This window comes from Cibotium barometz, chromosome 17 (genome assembly GCF_041138505.1).
Source record: "Cibotium barometz isolate CiBa-2024 chromosome 17, ASM4113850v1, whole genome shotgun sequence".
Lineage (NCBI taxonomy): Eukaryota > Viridiplantae > Streptophyta > Polypodiopsida > Cyatheales > Cibotiaceae > Cibotium > Cibotium barometz.
This window is the reverse complement of record NC_141062.1, coordinates 36,659,197-36,683,240: the sequence shown is the minus strand read 5'-3', so window position 1 is coordinate 36,683,240 and position 24,044 is coordinate 36,659,197. Positions and strand designations below refer to the sequence as shown.

The 24,044-nt window shown below is 41.1% G+C and overlaps 1 protein-coding gene across 1 annotated transcript in view; it reads right to left on the bottom strand.

Annotated features, from left to right (window-relative positions):
• Positions 1–14,261: 14,261 nt before the first annotated feature.
• LOC147629947 (putative methylesterase 11, chloroplastic) overlaps positions 14,262–24,044 on the bottom strand; it is a 39,247-nt gene continuing 29,464 nt past the window's right edge. The window contains exons 3-5 of the mRNA XM_086811485.1: positions 15,363–15,506; positions 15,112–15,246; positions 14,262–15,000 (exon numbers count right to left, since the gene is read on the bottom strand). Of these exons, the coding sequence (XP_086667611.1) occupies positions 14,683–15,000; positions 15,112–15,246; positions 15,363–15,506 (597 nt within the window). The 3' untranslated portion in view covers positions 14,262–14,682. The remainder of the gene's footprint in view (positions 15,001–15,111; positions 15,247–15,362; positions 15,507–24,044) is intronic.

Genomic DNA, 24,044 nt, shown 5'->3' with positions numbered 1-24,044 from the left:
GAGCCTTGAGATTCTGAACGAATTCCCACGCAACTTTCCTCTCAAATCTACCCCTCCAATTGATGAGTTACACTCTTCCTTGAGTGCTTAGTACAACGATTTATAACTAACTCCGGCTCTTGGTTCTTTAGGGATGTACTCGGTTTGTTCTTTTGGAACTAGTTCCTCTAAAATCACTTGGTCCAAGCCACCTGATTTTTCCTTTAGTCAACTGACATGAAAAAATTGGATGGACTATTTCTCCCTATGGAGAAGATCTAAGCAAACAACATCACTAATCTTTCTTGTGATCCGAAATGGTCCACAATACCTATACCTAGAAGGCAACTTGTAATGTTTTCCTATACGCAAGCTCTTGGAGAAGTACGGAACATCACTAATCTTCCTTGTGATCCGAAATGGTCCACAATACCTATACCTAAAAGGCAACTTATAATGTTTTCCTATACGAATGCTCTTGGAATCCTTCAACATTTTTAAGAATAACCACTTGTCCCACCTCTAAGATCTTGGAGATTGGTGTTGGTTAGCATAAAATTAAGCTCTTTCCTTAGTTGTTCTTACATTCTCCTTGGCTAACTTAAGCAACTCATGCATATCTTCTTGCAGAAAATCTAAAGCTTGCTTGTTTTGGATCTTACTCAACCCAACCACAATCAATGACCTACATTGAAAAATGTACATAAGCATGAATGTGTTAAATCCAAATCCTATAGCTGAATGCTTATTGTTGTTGTATGCGAGTTCCAACTATGGAAGATACCTTTTCCACTTTGATGACATAAGCCCTTAGCATATCTTCCAAGGTCTAACTCATCCGTTAAGTCTGACTATCTCTGATGTAAGGAGGACATACTTAGCGTAGTCTCAAGCTTGGCAAATATAGCCTGCTAGAATCATGTGATGAACTTTGAATCTCAATCATTGAAATTTTCCTTAGACAATTCACACAACTAATCTATAAATAAAGCAACCAACTCATGACTCTTTACAGTAGATCGTGTTGGGATAAATCTAGCCATCTTGGTCAATTTATCAATGATCACCCAAATAGAATCATATTCTCATTTGTGGTAACCCAACAAAAAAGTCCATTGAGATACTTTGCCACTTGAACTCATGTATGGTGCTATTTATAGAGCCAATTGATGAATCTAGGGCTCACAGGACTCTGGAACCTCTTGTTTCCACAACTTTCGTTGTTCCTCCACTCACCTATGTGCTTAATTGGCTTATCTTATCCCAAAGCTCCTCACTTGAGGTGGATCCGAAGGAGTCAACCCTTCTTAACTAGGGAGCACAGCACGGTGTTGAGTGTGCTAGATCGAAGGTTGGGTGAGTACTACAATCGATTGTATCAAAGGTTGGGTGAGTTTAAGGAGGTGTGGTTTGATGTACTACAATCGATTGTATTGTCATTTCTAACAATTAGACCAGATCGAGTTCGTATTTGGTGAAATGGCCTCTATTACCGCTTCTCGAATTAGGTCTGAAACTGATTTTAGACATGCTTGTTCTACTCCAGCTACATAAATTATTAGTTTTTTAAGATACGTTTGTTCTACTCAAGCTACATAAATTGTTATTTTTTGTGCTAGGCTTACATCTCTAGGCTCACGCCCATAGACTCACATCTCTAAGCTCACATATACAGGTTCTTGTCTCTAGACTCACATATGTTGGCTTATGTTTGTGGGATCACGCCTCTAGACTCATAATTTTAAACTCGCACCTCCAAACTCACGTTTGTAGGGTCATGCCTCTAGACTCACACCTTTGAACTCACGTATGTAGACTCACACCTTTAAACTCGCGTATGTAGGCTCACGCCTTTTTTGTATGAAATGGGCTCATACAGGTCATGCCTAGTGGCTCCTCACGTCTATATTTCCACACCTCTAGATTCACGTTTCTAATGTCATGGATGTAAGCTCACAAATAGACTACTTGCCCGTGGAGGAGCAGTGTCTAGGCCTAATTGTGTCTTGTGGAGGAGCAGTGTCTCGATTTTGTCTTGTGAAGGAGTAGTGACCAACCTCGAGTATGTGTTGACCTGCCTCGATTATGTGTTGTATAGATACATAAATATGATGGCAAGCTTCTTTTAAAATAGGCATGTTGTATAGAGCACCCTTCTTTTTAGCTTTCTTGCCAAAAAAAGGAAGGTCAAGCTATAAATAAGCTCCCTCTCCAATCACAAAAAAAAATAAAAATTGATGACCGCCTCTGATATTGACGCAAGCCCTCTTTTGTTGGTGACGTTCACATATCCATATATCCCCCCCGGTTCCGCTACTAATATGTACACACGCCCCATGCTTTTTCTTGTACACACAGCCTCTTCTACATGCCTTCTTCATGCATAATTGGTCGCTTTCTCCACTACATCTTGCGATCGCCTCTGGTGTGTCAAAATTATGGGGAGTATGCACAACGGAAGCGATAGTTGATGGCAAGATAGAGCAACATATATGAGAGAGAGCAAGAACACAAGATGTATAGAAAGCTTCTATATTACCTTCTATTTCAGCCACTCCAAAGTTGGCTTAATCTTCACCTTTGAGTGTTGTGTTACAAAAAATGAGGCCTCCTGCCCTTTATATAGGGTCCACCAAGGGCTAGGGTTGGTGGGCCAACCCTAGATCCCTTTTCCACCCATATGCCCACTTTATTTGGGGTGTGTTCACACCTACATGACCTCTTCCTCTTACCCTTTATCACTTGTACATCATATATTTCAACACCCCCTCTTAATGCCACCATGGGATAATGCCAAACATGGAGCACGGTGAACATTGGACATACAAGAACAAAATGACCCCCTCTCAACCATAGGATAGATGAAAAGGTAGGTAGCCTTTATGAATTAGGCTTTTATAAAAGTGATGAGTTATAGAGAAATGTGGTTCACTCCCAATTCTAGCAAACATGCTTCATTCCTCAACTATAGAAGAGTTGCTTCTGTGGAACATTTGAGGAATTTACATAATTCCCCTCAACCTTAATAACATCTTTAGTACCATCTCTTCCATAGTGGCTTCATGCACCACCCTTGTTGCTCCTTCACTTTGATGAAACCATCTTCTTGCAAAAGATACATTTCGAGTTGGATTTGGGCGTACCATGTTTCATCACAAAGGCTTGAGTTTTCGATGTAGATGTAGATCCACCCTTTGCTTTGATCTTTAGCATATATCTTACTTGAACTTTTCAAGTATGGAAAGCCTTGCCCATCAAACTTCTCAATCAAGGATCCAATCTCCTTCAACATGATTGATAGGGGTAGGAGAGGTCTTACCACTTGCAAAAAACAAGGGCAGTGTCTAACTCCATTTACAAGGCAAAAAAGAATTCAAGTTTGTTGACGAGTGATCTTTGATGAACAACAAACACCTCGTGATTTTGATAAATAAAAGCCCTCTTGAAACCTTTGGCTTTGGAAGCGTTGGAAGAAAAAGGTTTAGATAAAGCCTTAAAGAAAGATTTCAAGGAACCTTTAGAGAAAAGGTTTAGAGAGAAAAGAAATGCGTTTTTTTCCCAGAAAAAATGCACGCTGCTGTGTTATAGCTAGGCAAGGCTTTCAAACACCTTGCATAGCCACCATATAAGGCAGTAGGTGGACTGCAGGGTCGACGGATGGTGACGCCGACGAAACAGTTGGATGGCGAAGAAAAACGCTACCAACAACAGACGGTGTCCTCCTACAATCTTCCCACCTCCTTTGTTGTGGGACTAAGGAGACAATAGCTTAGCAATCCTTCCACACGATCAACCGATCACAAAACAGCTTCCTTGGACGGCTCCAACGCTTTGAAGAGGATCATTGACGGAAAACGCAAACGAACGTTTTTCGACGGAAAAAACTAGAAAATTACCAATTTGCTTGTGTTTTCTTCACCTTTTTCCTCTTCTTCGTCTTCTTCTTCTTGTCGGTGATGAACGGAATCCCCTCTTTAACGAATCTCTTTTGCTGCCTTCATTCTTGACTACTTTTTGCTTCTCACCTTCTTCTACCACCATCCTTCTTGACGAGGATGTGAATGGCTTATGATAGTCTGAGAGAGAGAGAGAGAAAAGGGACTCAAGGGGAACTTAGCCTTTGCAAGGCACTGATACCATGTCAAAATTATGGGGAGTATGCACAACGAAAGCAATAGTCGATGGCAAGATAGAACAACATATATGAGAAAGAGCAAGAACACAAGATGTATAGAAAGCTTCTATATTACCTTCTATTTCAACCACTCCAAAGTTGGCTTAACCTTCATCTTCAAGTGTTGTGTTACTTGTGTTACAAAAAGTGAGGCGTCCTACCCTTTATATAGGGTCCACCAAGGGCTAGGGTTGGGCCAACCCTAGATCCCTTTTCCACCTACATGCCCACTTTATTTGGGGTGTGTTCACACCTACATGACCTCTTTCTCTCACCCTTTATCACTTGTACATCATATATTTCAACATGGTGTACCTAGTGGCTCTACCCCACTTCTGGCCATCCTCTTGCCCCTTAGTTGGCCACCCTTTTACCCCACTTCTGGTCACCTATAAGAATTGATTGGATGCCTCACTATTGGTCAGGCCTTCTATAGAGATGGACTAGCCTATGGGCACCTTCAAAGCTGCCCCACTGCTAGCCGCCCTTTGCAAAGATGGACCAACTTATGGGTGCCTTCAAGCCTACAGTCGCCCTTTGCAAAGATGGACCAATACATGGGTTCCTTCCATGGGATCAGTGCTAAAAAAGCTTAGCATTCTAGTGTACGTGTATAGGCCAAAATTAAGAAAATTGGCTATGATTTTAGGTAGCCCTTATTTTAAAGAATTATTTTTTATATATTTTAGTTATAAAACCGGCATATTGTAGAGATTTTGAAAACAAAAACCGAATAGATTTAAGAGTTGATTGGTTGAAAAATATGGTTTTAGTTATATTTTAGTTATAAAACCGGCATATTGTAGAGATTTTGAAAACAAAAACCAAATAGATTTAAGAGTTGATTGGTTGAAAAATATGGTTTTTTCGAGCACTACTTGGGATTGTATATGGCCAGCCTAAGGGGTGTGTACCTTTGCCCTTTGGCTTGTACAACTAAACACAAAGATTTTAGATATATGGCCAACCTAAGGGGGGTGTACCTTTGGCCTTTGGCTTGTATAACTAAATACAAATATTTAAGGAGGCATACACATAGCCACATATGTGCGTGTGGAGGGTGTGTGTATATGTGTGCATGTGTGTGTGTGTGTGAGAGAGAGAGAGAGAGAGAGAGAGAGTTTCTATTATGTGTGAGAGTGTGTATGCAAGACGGGTGTGAGAAGAGAGAGCGTGCATTTGCACATGTATGTGTGTGCGAGAGGGTTGTGTCTATACATGTGACAAAGATATAAAGAGAATACATGTGAGAGATACATAGATATGCACCTATGTGAGAGAGTTGCACAAAGACACATGCACACACGTATACATGCACTTTTGCACACACACACACACACACACACACACACACACACAGACATATGCACACGTATACATGCACTTTTGCACACACACACACACGCGCGCGCATATACACATGTACACACGTGCATACAAACATACACCAAATGTTAAAACACACATGCACACACTCACTCACACATGCATAGATGCATACACACATGCACACTTGCATATGCACATATGTATGTACATGCACATACATATGTGTTAAAACACACATGCACACACTCACTCACACATGCTTACACACACATACACATGCATAGATGCATACACACATGCACACTTGCATATGCAAATTGAAGCTAGGATAAAGTAAAGCACATGAGCTACAAAAAGCCTTGAGTATGAGATGAATTGTGCCAAACCCATCATCCCTTTAATATACATTCATAGAGTGGTAGTGTGATTAACAAAAGGAGCATGTTTGATCTACAAGAGGACATCGCCAAGGAACTTTGCAACCAGTAGGGCCTTCATGTTTTCATAAGAAAGTCCCCACAAATGATGGATATTAGAGAGATGGACCTTTCAAGGTAAAATCTTTTGACAAAAGTTTCACTTTTTAGATAAAGGTTTCTACCAAGTGATGGTGGTAAATTTTGTCCTACAAGAGATGTAACTACATCCCAAGCCATTGAGGTTGTCTCATCTATATAATTCCATTTCCAGCTTTGTTTGAACCCAAGAAAATCTTGCAGCACCAATGTGTATTCTAGGGGTATACTTCTTCTTGGGTGGCAATAGGTCAAATCTATTGAAGGATTATTGAAGGAGCCCTCTGCATGCTACTACTCTATATAACCATATCATTTCAAGCATACTGTTTATGAGTGTCTCCAAGCATGTTAACTACCAGTAGTCCCAATTAATTGAAGCTAGGGTAAAGTACAGCATGTGACCATGTGTTCCAATTAATTGAAGCTAGGAAAAAGTAAAGCGCATGAGTTACGAAAAGCCTCGATGGATTGTGCCAAACCCATAATCGTTGTAATATATATTGATAGAGTGGTGCTACATAGCTTGGTAGTGGGATTAACAAAAGGATTATGTTTGATCTACAAGAGGAAATTGCCAAGGAACTCTACAATCGGCAGGGCCTTCATGTACGAATATAGAATTTGATACTTGTAATTCTTGAGCTTGAAAGTAAAAATTCACTATAAGAACTATATTTATACTTATTGTAGCACAAAACTACTTCAGTATATAAAAAGAAAGTGATGAAATGAAAAAAGTGCATAAAGTTTTTATAGTGAACTTTTATTTCAAGCTCAAGAATTCTAAGGATAAAAATATTAAATTTATATACTCTGAAAAGAAAGTGTTGAAATACAAGCATTAAAACAAAGAGCTTGAATGCTTAATCCAAACGTTCTTGAAGTAATCAATTTTACATAATACTATACTTGTAAACATAAAACTGAAGGACTTAGATTGAACTTAGAAAACAAAGCTTGGCCTTAGTAAATTTTTGAAGAGGAAGTGTGCCGACTCTCCTCAACATGAAAATGTGGCTATGTATATAATTAAACTATTGTAGTACACTAATGCATGGAACTATTTTTGTATACAAAAAGAAAGTGCTACAATCTAGAAGTTGAACAAAAAGAGCACATATGCTTAATCACAACTTTTTCATGTGGGTGGAGAGTTAGATATACTTTCCCTCCAGAAATTTTACAAGACCAAGGAATGTGCCCTTTCTCAGTAATATATGTGCTCTTGACAATATACATTCTAGAACTTAGAGTTTTTCTCTGAGGTTCTATTTAAGTACTTTAATATTTTTCAAATGAAAATATTATCTTGTAATATCACTACATATACTTTTGGATTAATAATTCATGATCTTTGTTTCAATGCTTGTATTTTCTCGCACAAGTGTACTATACACACACACACACACATATACACACACACATATATATACACACACACACATATATATACACACACACATATATATATTGTTAGATATCCGTAACGCCGCTACGGGCGTTACCACAAGAGGGGACGGGCTCACCACCCAGCCATAGAGGAAGAATGAGGATTGCCCCTCATCCCCCAGGCTATATAGTGTGTGGCCTGCAGTCCACACTAGCCTGGCCGCCCCATGACTCCGCATGGGCGTCCTCTCCCACTGAACCCTGGATATGGCCATTCGGTCTGCCGTCAGTCACTCACACAGGCATTACAGCCTACGTGACATATATATACACACACACACACACATATATATATATACATATATATGACCACATTTTCATGTGGGTGGAGAGTTGGCACCCTTCCTCTCCAAAAATTTACAAGACCAAAGAATGTGCCCTTCCTTGTTTTGGGAGAATACATGTGTTCTTTGGGAGAATATATGTGTTCTTGATAATATAAATTCTAGAACTCAAAACTCTGATTTTAGCGCTCTGATCCTAAATGTATTAAATACCTTCTTGGAAATCCAATTTGAGCAGCTTAAACTAAGAACTCTATTTTTAGCACTTTGATACTATAGTACATGGTAGCACTTTTTATTGCAATTTTAGATTAACACTACCAAATATCCTTCTTTTAATGCCACTGATAAGTTGGCTTATGCAATTAATTAATAACATGAAATGGGATGTTTGAAACATGGGGCAAGTGTTGACTTGAAAAGATTTAAGAATTAATTTATATTACATTCCATCATCACCACACACAAGGGCCCATCAAGATATGTATCAAGGCAACCATGACTACACGATCTTCTATCCCAAACAGGGTGCTGAGAGCTCCACGATGATGAAATTCATAGATCAAGCTCCCTAATGACAATCAACTATCTAATTAGATCTTAATCCTTATCTAATCCTACACTAGTTGACAACACTAATCTAAGGTGGATAAAAATGAACAATACTCATGGTGATGAGTATGTGCTAATTAAGTTTAGACTCAAGTTCAATTAGGTTACAAGATGGAAACTTGTACTCATGAAAAGATGTTGTGCTTGTATTCCAATGCTTCAAATGTCCTCCTTTTATATGAGGAAAGTACAACAAAGCTATGATAGCTCATGTGGGATAACTTGGCTAGGTGACTTGGCACTCTAGCATCACTCATTTCAACACCCCCCTTGATGCTAGATTGGGTACAATTTTTAGGCTTTCAGTCTTCCTCTCTCTCCCCTTGTGCTAGGCTACTTTGGCCTTTATGCTACTTTGGCATTATAGATACTTTGGCTGTGAATTTCAGCTTGAGTTCATCATATGGCCTCAGAGGCTGATTACATCACACTTTTTGTAGAGATAAGAGGGGTGAAAAGTACAACGGTTCTTTCTCTAGAAGAGCACGTCTTTAGTTGGGACAACTTGGGCCTCGATGTAGTTTGCCTGCTTCTTTTTTTTATAGCAATCTTCTTCTAGGTGACCATTTTTTCACAACAGTCACACAAACAAGCTTTGGTTTATCTTTATTGCGACATTCATTCTTGGTATGACCAAGTTTTCCATAGTGATAGCATCTTAGAAGTTGAGATGTTGATTGATTTGTCCTTTGAAATCTCCCACCCTTTGTATACAATGCTTGCTCACTTGAATGTGATTTGAATGATTCTTTATCTTTGAATTTGGGTTCTTGTTCAAGTAGAGATGATTCTACATCTTGAAGTTTAGTGTTGGGCACATTTTTAAGTGTAGCAACAATTGATTCATAAGGTTCTTTGTCAACACTTTTTAGCAACGCAGCAATAGATTCATCTTCCTCAATGACTTTCTTTAATGCACTAAGTTGTTGTTTGATACCTTTGAATTTACTGATGTGTTGTGCTATGGTCTCTGTCTCCTTCTTATCGAGATTGTAAAACTGCATGAGAAGGTTGATCTTTGAGTCGGTGCCGAAAATCTTGTTAAGTTCCCACCATGCCAACTTGGCATCCTTGATGCTAACAATGTGACTAATCACATCATCATCAAGATTTTGAGCGATGAGGCCCAATGCTTTGTTGTTTTGAAGTGGCTCAACCTCCACTTCTTCATCCTCAATAAGGTGCCAAAGCCCCTTACGCATAAGGAAGTACATGGTCTTGCTTTGCCATGTGAAAAAACCATCACCATTAAATCTTGAAATAACTTCAACACGCTCCATATTGAGAAGGTCTTACTAACAAGCTTTTATTTTGCTTTGTTAGCAGTGTCTAATCTCATATAAATTTGTAGCGTGAAGGTTGGGAAGGTCTTTGCACGTGATAATGATTCACGGTTAGTGTCTAGTCCCAATACAAGGACGATAATGAAACAAATTCACCTCAATTGAGTAATGCAAGAGGATGCAGTGAAATTCGATGCAAGAGGATGTTTCCCACTGTGTGGAATATTACTCTAATTTTCCAATTTTGATTTTTGTTCAGCTCAATTTTTGCTAATTGCTTGCTAATACTAGTGATTAAGTGCTAATCATAGTTACTAACAACAGCAAACTTTGGAGGGAAATAATGAGAAAATGAGAAAGCTTTTTGATGGGGCTCTCTTGATGAACTTCTTGCCTTGGTGAGGATCAAAGGCTTATGTAAAAAAATCAGCTCAAAGATGCCCAAAAAGGTTAATTTTCGCATGTTTTTGCTGCCTGCTAAAACAAATGCTCTCGGTGCGTAGACTAAGCCTTTAGCCACAACGTTTGAGTTGTGGAAGCCTTTAGGTAAGTAGAACACATGGCTAAAAAGGCTTGCCCTAATTTGACATACACGGCATGAATGCTTCAAAAGACCAGTTATGGTGATTTTCGGGCAGCAACGTGCGATTTTGTCTAACTCCTCTGGAGTGAATAGCTATGTGAGGCCAACACTTGGCTAGAAGGGTTTTGAAAATGGTGAAGGGAATGGTCAATGGCAAGCTTGTGAAATTTGGGCCACAAAAACAGGAAGGATAAGATGAGATTAGTAGCTAATTAAGTGATTAATGAAAAAGGGTAGACTAATATGAGTTAAAGCTAAGCTAATGGGGAGCTTAAACCAAGCTCTGATACCATGATGAAATTCATGGATCAAGCTCCCTAATGACAATCAACTATCTAATTAGATCCTAATCCTAATCTAATCCTACATTAATTGACAACACTAATCTAAGGTGGATACAAATGATCAATACTCATGGTGATGAGTGTGTTCTAATTAAGTTTAGACTCAAGTTCAATTAGGTTACAAGATGGAAACTTGTACTCATAAAAAGACTTGAGATGTGCTTTTATTCCAATGCTTCAAATGTCCTCCTTTTATATGAGGAAAGTATAACAAAGCTATGATAGCTCATGTGGGATAACTTAGCTAGGTGACTTGGCACTCTAGCATCACTCATTTCAACACACGATTCACCTCCCAACAATAGCCAAAAACTACATGACCCCTATCCTTTCTCATCTATTTTATTAGCTAAATGCCCTTCACTTGCGTCCGGCCACTTACATCAATGTCTTACCACCCTCGAGTCTATTGTTGGTCATATTGGCTCCCCTAAACCCCACCCGTACCTTGTCCATACGGTTGAGCTCTCTAGGTTCCTGGTAATATTGTTGTCGTGACATTACTCCCCCCTTAAGAGGAGTTTTCGTCCTCAAAAACGAAATCCGAAAACCTCTTTCTGAGTGCTTACCTTTTCCCAGGTAGAACCTTCTTTTGGTCTATCCTTCCACTTGACTAAACACTCATGTCGTACAAAGTGTCGAGTCCTTTTCTCTTGGAAATCCAAGACCTTTTCTGGTTCATGTGGTAAGGATAGGGGTTCAATAAGTTCTACTAGGATCTCTTGACTGAATGAGATTTTCGTCTCATCACCCAATTTCTTTTTTAGTCTACTAACGTGAAAAATTGGACACACTCTAGAGCTTTTTGGTAAAGCTAACTTATAAGCAACACTACCTACTTTTTTAAGTATTGTGAATGGACCACAATACCTTGGAGATAGCTTCAGACTTCTCCCCGTTTTCAAAGATTCGGAGTGTTCGAGAACCTTTAAAAACACTTTATCACCTTCCTCAAAGATGATTTGTCTATGATCTTTGTCTGCATAATGTTTAGCATGGCCCTGTGCTCTCTTAACATTATCTTTTGCGATTTTAATTATCTCCTGGAGATCTTGAAGAAAATATTAAAATTTTTATATCTTTTCTTTCTCGAGTCCAACGGCCACTGGAGCTCGCAGTTGAAAACCATACATTAACATAAATGGACTAAATCCCGTTGTTGAATATTTGGCACCGAATCGTGGCCTTTGTTTATTTTAGGTAATCCAACTATAAAGTCCATTGAGATACTCTCCCACTTGCCATTTGGGATCTCTAGTGGGCTTAGTAAGCTATCTACCTTTAGGAGTTCTGTTTTATTAACCTGGAACTTTTGGCATTTTAAGACATAGTCCTGGATGTCCTTACTTAAGCTAGACCAACAAAATTGTCTCTTAACTAGTGCATGTGTCTCCCATATTCCACGATAACCAACACTTGGACTATCATGACATTCATATAGAATATGATGCCTAATGTCTGATTCCGAGGGTATACATACTCTACCTTTGTAAAGTAACCGTTATCGATGGAAAAATTCTTCCAACAATTTCTTTCATCACTCGTCGTAAGTGAGCACGTGGTCTGGTTGCGGCCGTTGTTGCCGGTTTATGTTTCTAGCGTTAAATGCCTGTGTGCCGCATGGCAACTGCTTAAGCACGGACCTTTTTAGCCGGTTACTCCATAGAGTGCAACGCTCAGGCGAGAAGCTAAATGCCCTTCACTATCCTTGGACTCATCTCTTTTATTAGCTAAATGCCCTTCCCTTGTGCCCCCCCACTTACATTAGTGTCTGATCACCCTTGAGTCTTTTGCCGGTCGTATTGGCTCCCCTAAACCTCGCCCCATGTCTTGTCAGGACGATTGAGCTCTCTAGGCTCCCATCAATACCGTTGTTGACAATATGACGACACACACGATGAAAAAGCCCATGAACAAATAACACAATTCACCACAAAGTGAAAGAGGGACACAACACAATCATCACCAAGTCAAAACACAATCCATCACAAAGTAAAAGACTCCAAGAGGTTTGAAATTAACAAGTAATGGACATTTACATCCGGCTTGTGTATACAACTCACACACCCCACTTGAAATGGCCATTTACACCAGACTTGTGTATACAACTCACACACACCACTGCATCAATGAGGATCCTATATGTAACACTAGTCCTCTTCTACCAACCGAGCAATTGTGAATTTCAAGCCTTCCTTTGTTATTTTGTTATTTTTGTTTTGTAAGACTCTTGGAGGATCACACGCAGAGAGCCCATTAAGCCCAAAAGCCAACCCCTCTTCTCTGATGCTGATGCTTTCCACATTATAACCATACGCAGAGTGCAAAACCTGTGTGTGGGCGAGGGGAAGGCCCCACCAAGGCGTGCATATAACTGCAAGGTCTGTGCGTGTTATGAGCAGGGTCAGGTTCGGCGATGGGGACAAGATGGGTAATCGGGTGTGTAGGGTACGATACGTTAAAGTATGTATGAATAGGTGAACATGCATACATATGTTTTTATATTAGCAAATATGTCTCTCTCTATATATGTAAAAATAAACTTAGTTAAATAATATACATATATCGAAATAATCATATGTGAAAACCTGTGTACAAAAGGAAAATAATATATGTAGATAATATGAGAAAAAGAGTGTGTAAATGGGCGTACGTACATGTAATACGACTGTATAGATGTGTGTGTAATTGTGTAATGTAGGAGTGAGTTTATACATATGTATATGTATATGTATCTATATACATATACTCACTCATATATATTTATATATAAAGAATGAAAGGATATAAAAATAAGAGGAAATAAAATTGAATGTGTGAGAGAGGAAGAGGAAGATTGTTTAACCTCATAGTAACCATGCCAAGAACCTTGGAGGGGTGGAAAGAGAGAGAGAACCTTGGAGGGGGGGGGGGAGAGAGAGAGAGGCCAGAGCTTTCTTTTTAAGAGGGGAGAGAACATTAAAGCTCATTTTTACAAAATTGTTTCTGAAAAATCCGACGGTGAAATCTCACAACTTCGTAAGGATCTAGAAATCTGAAAAACACATCAAGGCTGCCTTGCATTTAAGCTCTTTTTTTTTTTTAAAACACTGTGTAGAAATCTGAAAACTGCCTTGCATTTAAGCTCTTTTTTTAAAACAGTATGTTCAGAAATCTGACACTGAAAAACATAATCTCCAAATGAGAGATTCATCCTCTCTCAAGGGGTTTTATTGTTTGAAAAGTATTTGATAATGTTGTGTAATGAAAGTCCCTCCATCACCAAAAACGTTCGTAAGACTGAACATTTCTTTATGGAGAGAAAACATATGGAGTCCATGAAGAGTGATTGCATAAATTGAGAACAAGCCAGTGAATTAGGTGGCCCATGGCATCACCATGCCCAATGCGTAAAATAGAAGCCAGGGGTAAATCCCACACCCTAATACATGAACTAAAAAGTTAAGCATGCCTGAAGGATGTGATGACTTTGGTAGACAGGCACAACACTAGGCAAGCACAAGAAAAATACATCCCTAGCCTGAAGAAAAGAGAGAAATGTCGAGGTTTCTCTCTCTTGGATGGGAGGCCACCTGGATATTTAAAGTGACACATGAGGATTTGATTTGACAAGGCTAAGACTTACAAGAAAGATTAAAGATAACCTGCACATAATTACAAAAGTGCAATAAGCATCAAAGTCTCTGAACACCTCTCACACTAGTAGTTTAAACAATAACTTGTGATTGTAATATATGAGATATAATGATTAGCAAGGTCTCTCTCTCATTGCAAGACACATTTCTTATGTTACGGCCAATACAAATGCCACATCATTTTTGACAACCGAAAGAGATCCAGTTTCTCTCTCACCTTCCATATTATTGTCAGAGAAATTTCTACCAAAGTACATTCCAGATCAGTTCTCACTAACCAAAAATGCACACCAGCATTGCTACATTTGGATCTTTGAGTGGCAAATGATTGCCCACCTACAAGGCTGTCACCACTTCCAGCCTGACATTGGAAATTTTAGAAGGGTGTGCTCCGCCCACTTAAAGAACAGTATAAACCTACTCATATCTTCACCGGTGATGAGCCTTTCTATTATCAGCCATACAGATTATAGCATGCAAGCCCTTCAAAGATCATGTCATATTGTCATCTGGCTGTGATACGTGATCCCATTTTTTGGCCTCAAGCTGAGCTATCTCCATAAACAATGCATGCAATGACTGAGGTTTCGAGAAGAAAGGGCAATGATCACTGCCTTTTAGCTTCAAAACTTGCTCAGGCGGATTCAAATTGATCATCCTCTCCTGCATTGCAATTGTGAATATCTGATCCTCCATGGTTTGTATGAAGAATCGGCGGACGCTGCCATAATTCTCCTCTGTTAGCAAGAGCTTTTCCAGGACTGGTCCAAACGGCACCGGTCGAACCGATACAATGGCCAATGCTACATCCTGTTGACATGCATAGGATAATTATCACGAAAGCACAACCTTGAGTCATCTTTTCTGAGGCTCAGTATATGCATCAGCATGCAGATGAAAAATTTGAACAGACGCATCTACCTTGGAGGATGTGCGATTGAATAAAAGTTCTTTCATTTGACTCTTGTCAAGCTCCATGGACGTGGGTGGAGAACTGTTCCCGTTTGCATAAACAAAAACTTGTGCACTGAGAACAAGCTCATTTGAAGCTGTAACCTGGAGAACATCAAAACCATCATTTCAGATTATGGATGTACACCTGAAAACCACGCTGCTACCTATTGAGATAGACAAGTTATGTACACAACACCCCTATCTCAAGTCATATATACCTCTGGAAAAAAAACATCAAAAGCAGGCTGTTCATTCTTGACCATGGTGGCTGCGACAAAAATAGCTTTCGCTATTTTTTTGGGATAGCGCTCCATGGCATAGGATATGCATGCACCCCCAAAACTATGCCCTACTAGGTTTACCTGCACAAAAACAATGGTTGAAATCAGTCAGACTTTAAGGTCCTTTGAAAAAATCACCTAGAGAGAGAATGTTATGCACGAACAACCTATGATTATAGACAAAAAATACATAGTAGGGTTACTATACCCAGTGGCAATCAAAATGAAAATCCTCAACAATCATAAGAGAGAGATCTCAAAAGTCTCTTGAGATGATTCTCTTGAGAAGATGTGGGACTGAAACGTGGCATTGATAAAGCTGCTAAACACTAAATGTAATGAAGAGGTGGACACAAATTGTACATATGAGGCCGAAGGGCCAAATGTAAGTGAGGGACATAGGCTTATGAGCCAAAGGCCAACTAGGGTGGACACTAATAAGTATGTGTGAAAAGGGAGCCATGGTATATAGGCCAATGTGAATTGCGAATCACAATGAATCAAAATTACAAGCTAGTAAGCTTGCATGGCAATCTTGCCCTTCTCCTTGCTCATGGATGGTGCTCCTACACCCATGTTATCACTCCATGCCTTGAGTGATCTAGTTCATTGTAGTGGTATCAGAGCTTCTCATTGATCCCATTTTCCCCAAATTTCATCATGGTTTGATGCAGAAATTGCCAAGGTGCTTCAAGAAAACCCTAGTTTCATTAATTTTCTTGCTCCAATCACTCCAAACTTCTTAATCATCATTTAGGCAACATTGTGGGAGAGTTATTGAGCATCTTAGGCACTTGATTTGAGCCTTGGAGAGAGGACAGCTGGGCGGCGAAAATCTGACAGCAGGGCAGCGAAATCATCATCTACAACCTCATACAAGCTCATTACAAGTCTTAAGTGCTTCATTTAGCTTAGCAATGGTGTCTTCCTTCAATTTCTGCCTTGTTGGAGCCCTCTTTCTTGAGGAATGAAGCCCATGGAGTCTCCAAAAACCTACAAACAGAGGCCTACGTTATTCATCAACAAATGATGCAGAAAAAAGCTATTCTATGTATGACAAGGAATTATTGGGGGTGATGACAGCTCTTAAGTATTCGAAACCTTTCCTTTACAAGAGAGAGTTCACTATAAAGACGGATCATCAGGCACTTAAATGGTTGCAAACCATGCCTAGTGCTTAATGGAGTAATAGACAAGCCAAATGGAGTCAGATCTTCCAACATTTTGGGGGTATGATTGAATACATTCTTGGCAAGAATAACCCCGTTGCTGATGCTCTAAGTCGTAAAGGCACAATTCAAAATTTGCAAGAGTCCACTGTGCTTGAGATACAGGGAAAAGCTCTTGATAGTATGAAGGCACAGTAAGAGGATTTTTGGAACTCCAGACTCAGCATAGATGGGCCCTCCGAACTGGGTCACTATACCATCCATGATGGATGGTTATTTTACAAGAACCGGCTGTGCATACTTGGTGAAAAGCGACAGGCAAGTCTTCATGATGCCCATGACTCTCTCGTCAGAGGTCATCCACATATCAATAGTACATTGGAGAAGCTTGAGCGATCATTCTATTGGCCTAAGATGAGACGGGATGTCTATCAACATATCCAAGCATGCAACCTTTGCCTACTACATGGAGTATATGGAGTGCACCCTTCACCTCCGTGGGAAACTTCGGGGTGGACACCTGATGAACTTAAATGGTAAGTAACTGTCCTAGATACACCAGAAAGTGAAGGTTCCTCATATGAAATAGGCAGGGTTGCTTAAGTCTTTGCTGGTTCGCAAAGGCCCTTTTCAAGATATCAATATGGACTTTGTTGGACATCTTTCCACTGCATTTGGATCTCAAAAACACAGTGCATGACCATTGTGGACCAATTCAATAAGTTTTGCATGTTGATCCCGTGCAAGCAAGCGGCCATAGCCGAAGACATCGCTCGCCTGCTCATTCACCATTGGTACCCCATAGGAGGATTGCCAAGGACAATAATATCATATAGGGATCCCAAGTTTACTTCAAATTTTTGGAGAGCATTATTTGACAACTTTGGGGTTGCATCTATCCAATGACAACTTTGGGGTTGCATCTATCCAGTGCATTCCATGATCAGCTGGCATTTGATGCTCTCAAATTGTATTTCCATGATAGGCAGTCAAAGTGGGAACATTTATCTTTCTTTGGTTCAGGCCATCCTAAACGACACACATTCATCTAGCATTGATCGAACTCTGTATGAGATAGCATTTTGCTACCATTTCTCATTGAAGCAGTGATTGAAGCAAGTGGACAAACATTGTCCCAAACTCTCATTTCACAACTTCGAACCCTTGCCTATCATTAAAAAGATCAATGATGTCTCCATGAAGCTTAAGCTTCATGATAGTTGGACTATGCATAATGTTTTCCATGTTTCTTGGTTGAAGCCCTACATTGGTCCAGCTTTGTAGGATATTGAAGCAGTGATTGAAGCAAGTGGACAAACATTGTCCCAAACTCTCATTTCACAACTTCGAACCCTTGCCTATCATTAAAAAGATCAATGATGTCTCCATGAAGCTTAAGCTTCATGATAGTTGGACTATGCATAATGTTTTCCATGTTTCTTGGTTGAAGCCCTACATTGGTCCAGCTTTGTAGGATATTGCAGATGAGCAATAACCAGACGTGGTAGACGAAGCCAAAGTTATTGAGCCTAAACAGATTCTCCTCCATAGATGGAAGCATGGATCCGGTTGAAGACAAAGACAATTCTATGCGAAGTTTAAGGATCGTGGTACCCATGAAGCAGCATGGCTTGACTAAAAGTTCTTTCATGAGTAAACCCAATGCCTAGCAGACTACTTGGAAGCCTGAGCCTTCCGCCGAGCTATGCAGGAGGGGATGTAACATGCACCCTGCATTGGAGTGCTATGTGACACACTGGCTCTACATCAGTGCAACATGTATACAATAGGATTACCTTTTTAGGAATATATTGTCCTATGCCGTAACCCCATTGTTAACCCCAGTCCAAGACATGTTAAGGATGCCTATGGGCCAGCCAAAGGCCAGCCCATGCCCAGGACGCATCATCATGACCAACCCACAGAATGGGTTTGTGTTCAGAAGGCAACCCTCAGCAGCAGCAGGCCGACAGCATAAAAAGGCTTTCAAACATCAGACGGCCAGCTTCGGCAGTCAGTCACATGTGGGACACTCATGGGAAATAAAGCGCAGCATTAAATGCTAGATGTGGTATTTTCCCCTTGTCCAAAACAGCCTGACACCATCTGAATGAACCGACCAGCAGCAGAATGTCATATATAAGCAAGCACTTCATGATGGCATAAGTCATTCATCATAAATTCAGCCTACAAGCAGTCTACAAGCAATTATGTGTGCATAGAGCCTCCGGCTTCTTGAGCATACGTGCGGTCTCAAGGCCTCCGTGAAAAGCTTTCTTCAGCATTCAGCCAACATATGTGCATCCCTCAGTTCTGGGTTTGCATAGTGGTCATTGAAGAACTATTCAAGGGAGCTTGGACAGCATATGGTTCAGCCTGCATTCAATCTACTTCGGCCTTGCATCGGCAGACCTCAGTTATCATTTATACTCATTGTACAAGTTCTCCAACAAAATATAAGCAAATACTCCTACTTGCAGAAGAGAGAAGGGCGGCCGCGGGCCTTGGGGGGGGGGGGGGAGAGAGAGAGAGAAAGAGAGAGAGACTCTTTCAGTGGGTAATTGGGACCCAATACTGTGTCGAGTCTATTTTTTCTCTCTTCTCTTCTCTCTCAGGTAAAGTGGAAATGCATGAGCTCACAAGTATAAAGTGTTAGAATATTGTGCATCTCAGACTTTCGTGTATTGGGGCTGTGCCTATTTATTGAGGTTTTATTAGTGGGTTGTGGAGCAGTCGGCCAGCTCCATAGAGGCAGTTGGCCAACTCCTTGCATCACTATATAAAGGGCCTCCACATTATCACTTGTTGTAACCAATCCTAGCACATTGTACTACTCTCTTTGCTGGCTATTGCCATTGTAAAAGCCTCATGCTATGATAAAGGTGATCTTGTCAACAAGTGCTCTCTCTCTCTCTCTCTCCTTGTCTATGCTTTCGCTTGTGTATACTCCAACATAAAAAAGGCTTTGTTGCGCGTTACGATGATCAACCTATTGGAAATCTAATCAATCATAAAAATGGAAAATACACATAAGTATGCTAGATAAAATAAGATGACAACTCTCCACAGGACACCACACTAGGGGCCAGAAGATGGGCTGACCCCCCCTCCCCCCCCTTTATGGTTAGATTACCAAAAAGGAGTCTACTTCCAAATACAACTTCACGGAAGCCCAGGGATTCTCCACTGGCTAGCACCTATCTCTTCTATTATAGTATGAAACCAAAACAAAAGCAAGTGCAGAATTTGTTGATGATCCTCAGCACAAGAGAGCATTCCCAGCATAAAGCATATGTAGGACAACCATTGACAGCCCATAGCACTCCCACATCAGCCAAGGACAGCCCTGTATCTTCATCTTCCTCCTCTCTCGCTCATAGAGCTAATCGATCAGCCTTGTAGGGCTGTTTGCAACAGTTGACTAGCTCTCAGTAGCCATAGAAAGGGTCGACCAGCAGCAGCACACAAACCAGATGGTCCCCGATCAGCAAAGGATGACTCTCCCTCAAATCGGCCAGCCTTTATGTCACCCTTCCCTCTGACCAACAGCTTTTCTTGAGCTGTAAAGCAATTGGCCAGCTTCAAAACAGCCACAAGAGGCAGTTGACCAGCCTTGGCCAGCTTTTCTTGAGCTGTAAAAGAGTTGGCCAGCTTCAAAACAGCCACCAGAGGCAGTCGACCAGCCTTGGCCACACACCTGGATCACTTTAGTCGCCGTACAAAACTAGAGTTTTTTTTTCAATAATAGAGGCTCCGCCAAAAATAGCCCACTCGTGTGCTTTTTTAGGTCTAGAAGGGGGCGCCTACTTGAAGTTGGCCCAAAATTGTCCAGATCCCATCTTTTGGCCACCACGTGTATTGAATAAGTCCAGCCCAGTGTGTACAACTTATAAGTCGTTGGGTCACTTATAAGTTTGTGTGAACCTACATCCATAATTATTCGTACGTGAAACCATAAAGTTGTAAATTGGGTTTTTGGGGACACTTACCACTTGCAAAACAAATGTAGACCACCTGTTAGTCCCAAACATGTCACGTGCACACCAGTCAGGTGTACAGTGACATGGCATCATTATGGTATCATATTAGCATCTCAGATTCATCAGGTATTTTACCAGCATTTATTCAGGCATTTTTATGCATTTTTGGGGCAGCCGACTACCATTTATGGTATTTTATGAGTATTTTATGGGGATATGAGCTGGCCGACTGCATTAGTGCTGGCCGACCAGCCCTCTCAGACACATATATATAGGCGCCTCTCCATTCAGCTTTAGGCACCTCATCATAGCAGCATTCAGCCATCAGGAGGCTCATCAGAGTGAAGCGCATCCTCATCTGGAGCATCTGGCGTTTCAGCATATCAGCCTCAGCACCATCTTCAGTAAACGCAGCCTCCTCTGGAGCATCATGCGTTTCAGCCATCATCATCAGCAGTAGCATTCAATCAACGCATCTCCATCAGCATTCAGTTAACGCATCAACATCAGCCATCTTCATCAGCAAACGCAGCCAGTTCAGCCCTACAGGTCTGCGTTTCATCATTCATCAGTATTCAGCTTCTGTTCCAAAGCCTCCCTTCAGTGTTTCCTTCCCAGGAGACAAGGGAAAGAGTGGACAGCAGTTCAGCCCGCATTTCCAGCACATAGTCAGCATATTCAGCAGCACAGATCCAGTTGGATCTCATTGTAACCGCATTCATTCATATAATATAGCTGCACTGCATTGACACATACTTGTCTATCTCTTTGTATATCTGTTTGTCTCTTGAACATCATTAAGTGCAGTTAAGTGTAGACTAAGGTTGTGATTACTACGGTCTTAACCCCTCACATGTCACATTGGTATCAGAGCGTTACAGGGTAACCAGCCTTAGAGCATGTTCATTCCAGCAGTCATTCAGTCAGTCATCCTTTTTATCGCTTCCGCACAGTTAAACCCAGTTCTGAAAATTTTGCAAGCCACCCTTAGGGATTTTCCCTTAGGTCTGCATTAGTAACCCATCCATCTGCATTCTTGCACAGCATATAGGGTTGCACATGGTTTGCACAGCAGTCATCTTAGCAGTCATCTTAGCAGTCAGTCCTGCATACATGTTACCCATGAACTCTTAGGGAAGCAGGACATCCATCATCAAAGGAGCACATAAGTTTTGGCTTCAACTGGCAGCAGGGAGTTTCTCTTCCACAGAAGACGGAAGTTTGCTCCAACATTCGCCTCAGGAGGTTCAGAGCTTCAAGTACGACGGAGATGGTAGGTGAAAGGTTTCCAGGAACAGGTCAGGGGTGACTCAGGTATTCGCCATTCAGTTCCCGCAGTACATAGAGTCTTGGCTCAAGGATTTCACTCCTGCAGACGGCCTCAGTCCCAGCAGAAGACAGAAGGGGGCAGTGGTTCGGAGGAGAAGGATCGCAGACGAGTCGAAGGTTGCCAGGTATACACCCAGCAACAGTTTAGCAGCGGGGAATGTCACGTGCACACCAGTCAGGTGTACAGTGACATGGCATCATTATGGTATCATATTAGCATCTCAGATTCATCAGGTATTTTACCAGCATTTATTCAAGCATTTTTATGCATTTTTGGGGCAGCCGACTACCATTTATGGTATTTTATGAGTATTTTATGGGGATATGAGCTGGCCGACTGCATTAGTGCTGGCCGACCAGCCCTCTCAGACACATATATATAGGCGCCTCTCCATTCAGCTTTAGGCACCTCATCATAGCAGCATTCAGCCATCAGGAGGCTCATCAGAGTGAAGCGCATCCTCATCTGGAGCATCTGGCGTTTCAGCATATCAGCCTCAGCACCATCTTCAGTAAACGCAGCCTCCTCTGGAGCATCATGCGTTTCAGCCATCATCATCAGCAGTAGCATTCAGTCAACGCATCTCCATCAGCATTCAGTTAACGCATCAACATCAGCCATCTTCATCAGCAAACGCAGCCAGTTCAGCCCTACAGGTCTGCGTTTCATCATTCATCAGTATTCAGCTTCTGTTCCAAAGCCTCCCTTCAGTGTTTCCTTCCCAGGAGACAAGGGAAAGAGTGGACAGCAGTTCAGCCCGCATTTCCAGCACATAGTCAGCATATTCAGCAGCACAGATCCAGTTGGATCTCATTGTAACCGCATTCATTCATATAATATAGCTGCACTGCATTGACACATACTTGTCTATCTCTTTGTATATCTGTTTGTCTCTTGAACATCATTAAGTGCAGTTAAGTGTAGACTAAGGTTGTGATTACTACGGTCTTAACCCCTCACATGTCACACAAACAGGTGTGCACATTCATGTCTACATCGTGCCGACGCGTCTCCGGCCTCATGGACAATGCAGGCAAAAATCTCAAGCATTGTCCAGGCAAACAAAACAAGTCATCCAAAGATAAAATCAAAGTCATGCACACACATGAGTTCAGCTAGACTGAAAGAAACACCCATCTGCTCAGTTGTATCAACTAAACTATCCAAGGCTCATGATCCTTCCGGAACTTTCCCAGAACATAAATACAGAAAATCTCCAGGATAGCTAGTCCTAGGGAATCACATCATGTCAAGCTTCATGAGCCATACATGTATACCATGTCAGGACCCACAAGCCACACATGTTCCATCATGTCACACTCCATGAGCCACACATGTATTGTCATGGCAGGCTCCATATGCCACACAGACACACCATGTTAGTATGTCATGTCAGGCTCCATATGCCACACAGACACACCATGTCAAGCTCCACCAACCATACATGTATGTCATGTCAGGCTCCACATGCCACACATGAACAATATAAAAACAAAAGCTGTGAGGAATTTTGTGACATTTTCCCCGGCTTCTAAGGAGTTGACCACAACTGAAAAGCTTCCAAGTAGGCTTCAAAAGCTCCGGATAATCCGCAAAATAATCCTCGTCCATCCATTTTGCATCCATAGTCGAAGAATAGTTTTTAAACTTCACAAGATACCTGCGCACTAGCTTGCCACCTGCATGCTTGCGCTCTTTATGAAAAACTATCCGCTTAGGTTGCAATACCTCTTCAAGTTCATCCACTTCTGGTGGATCTTCCAAAACTGATTCCATAGGAGGTGGTCCCACATAGGGCCTCAACAAGCTAACATGAAACGCATTATGTATTTTCCAATGATCGGGCAACACCAGGAAAAACAGAGGTTTCAGCCTGCAAAAATCTTCATGAAGAGAAAACACGAATTTTCTCTTAATAAGTAAGTGAATTGGGGTCCAATCAGGTGAAGGGACATGGGAGATGCCCATTTATGAGTAAAAGGGGAGGATCAGGTCCTGGACATTGAGTCTTGTCCGCCTCGGGACTTCAGTGAGTGTGAACTTGGAAGCGATCATAATTTATAAGTGACTTGGGCGCCCAAACTTTAATGAAGTGGAAGCACACTCATAAATATTGGCCAAGTCCTAAGGGCTATTTGAG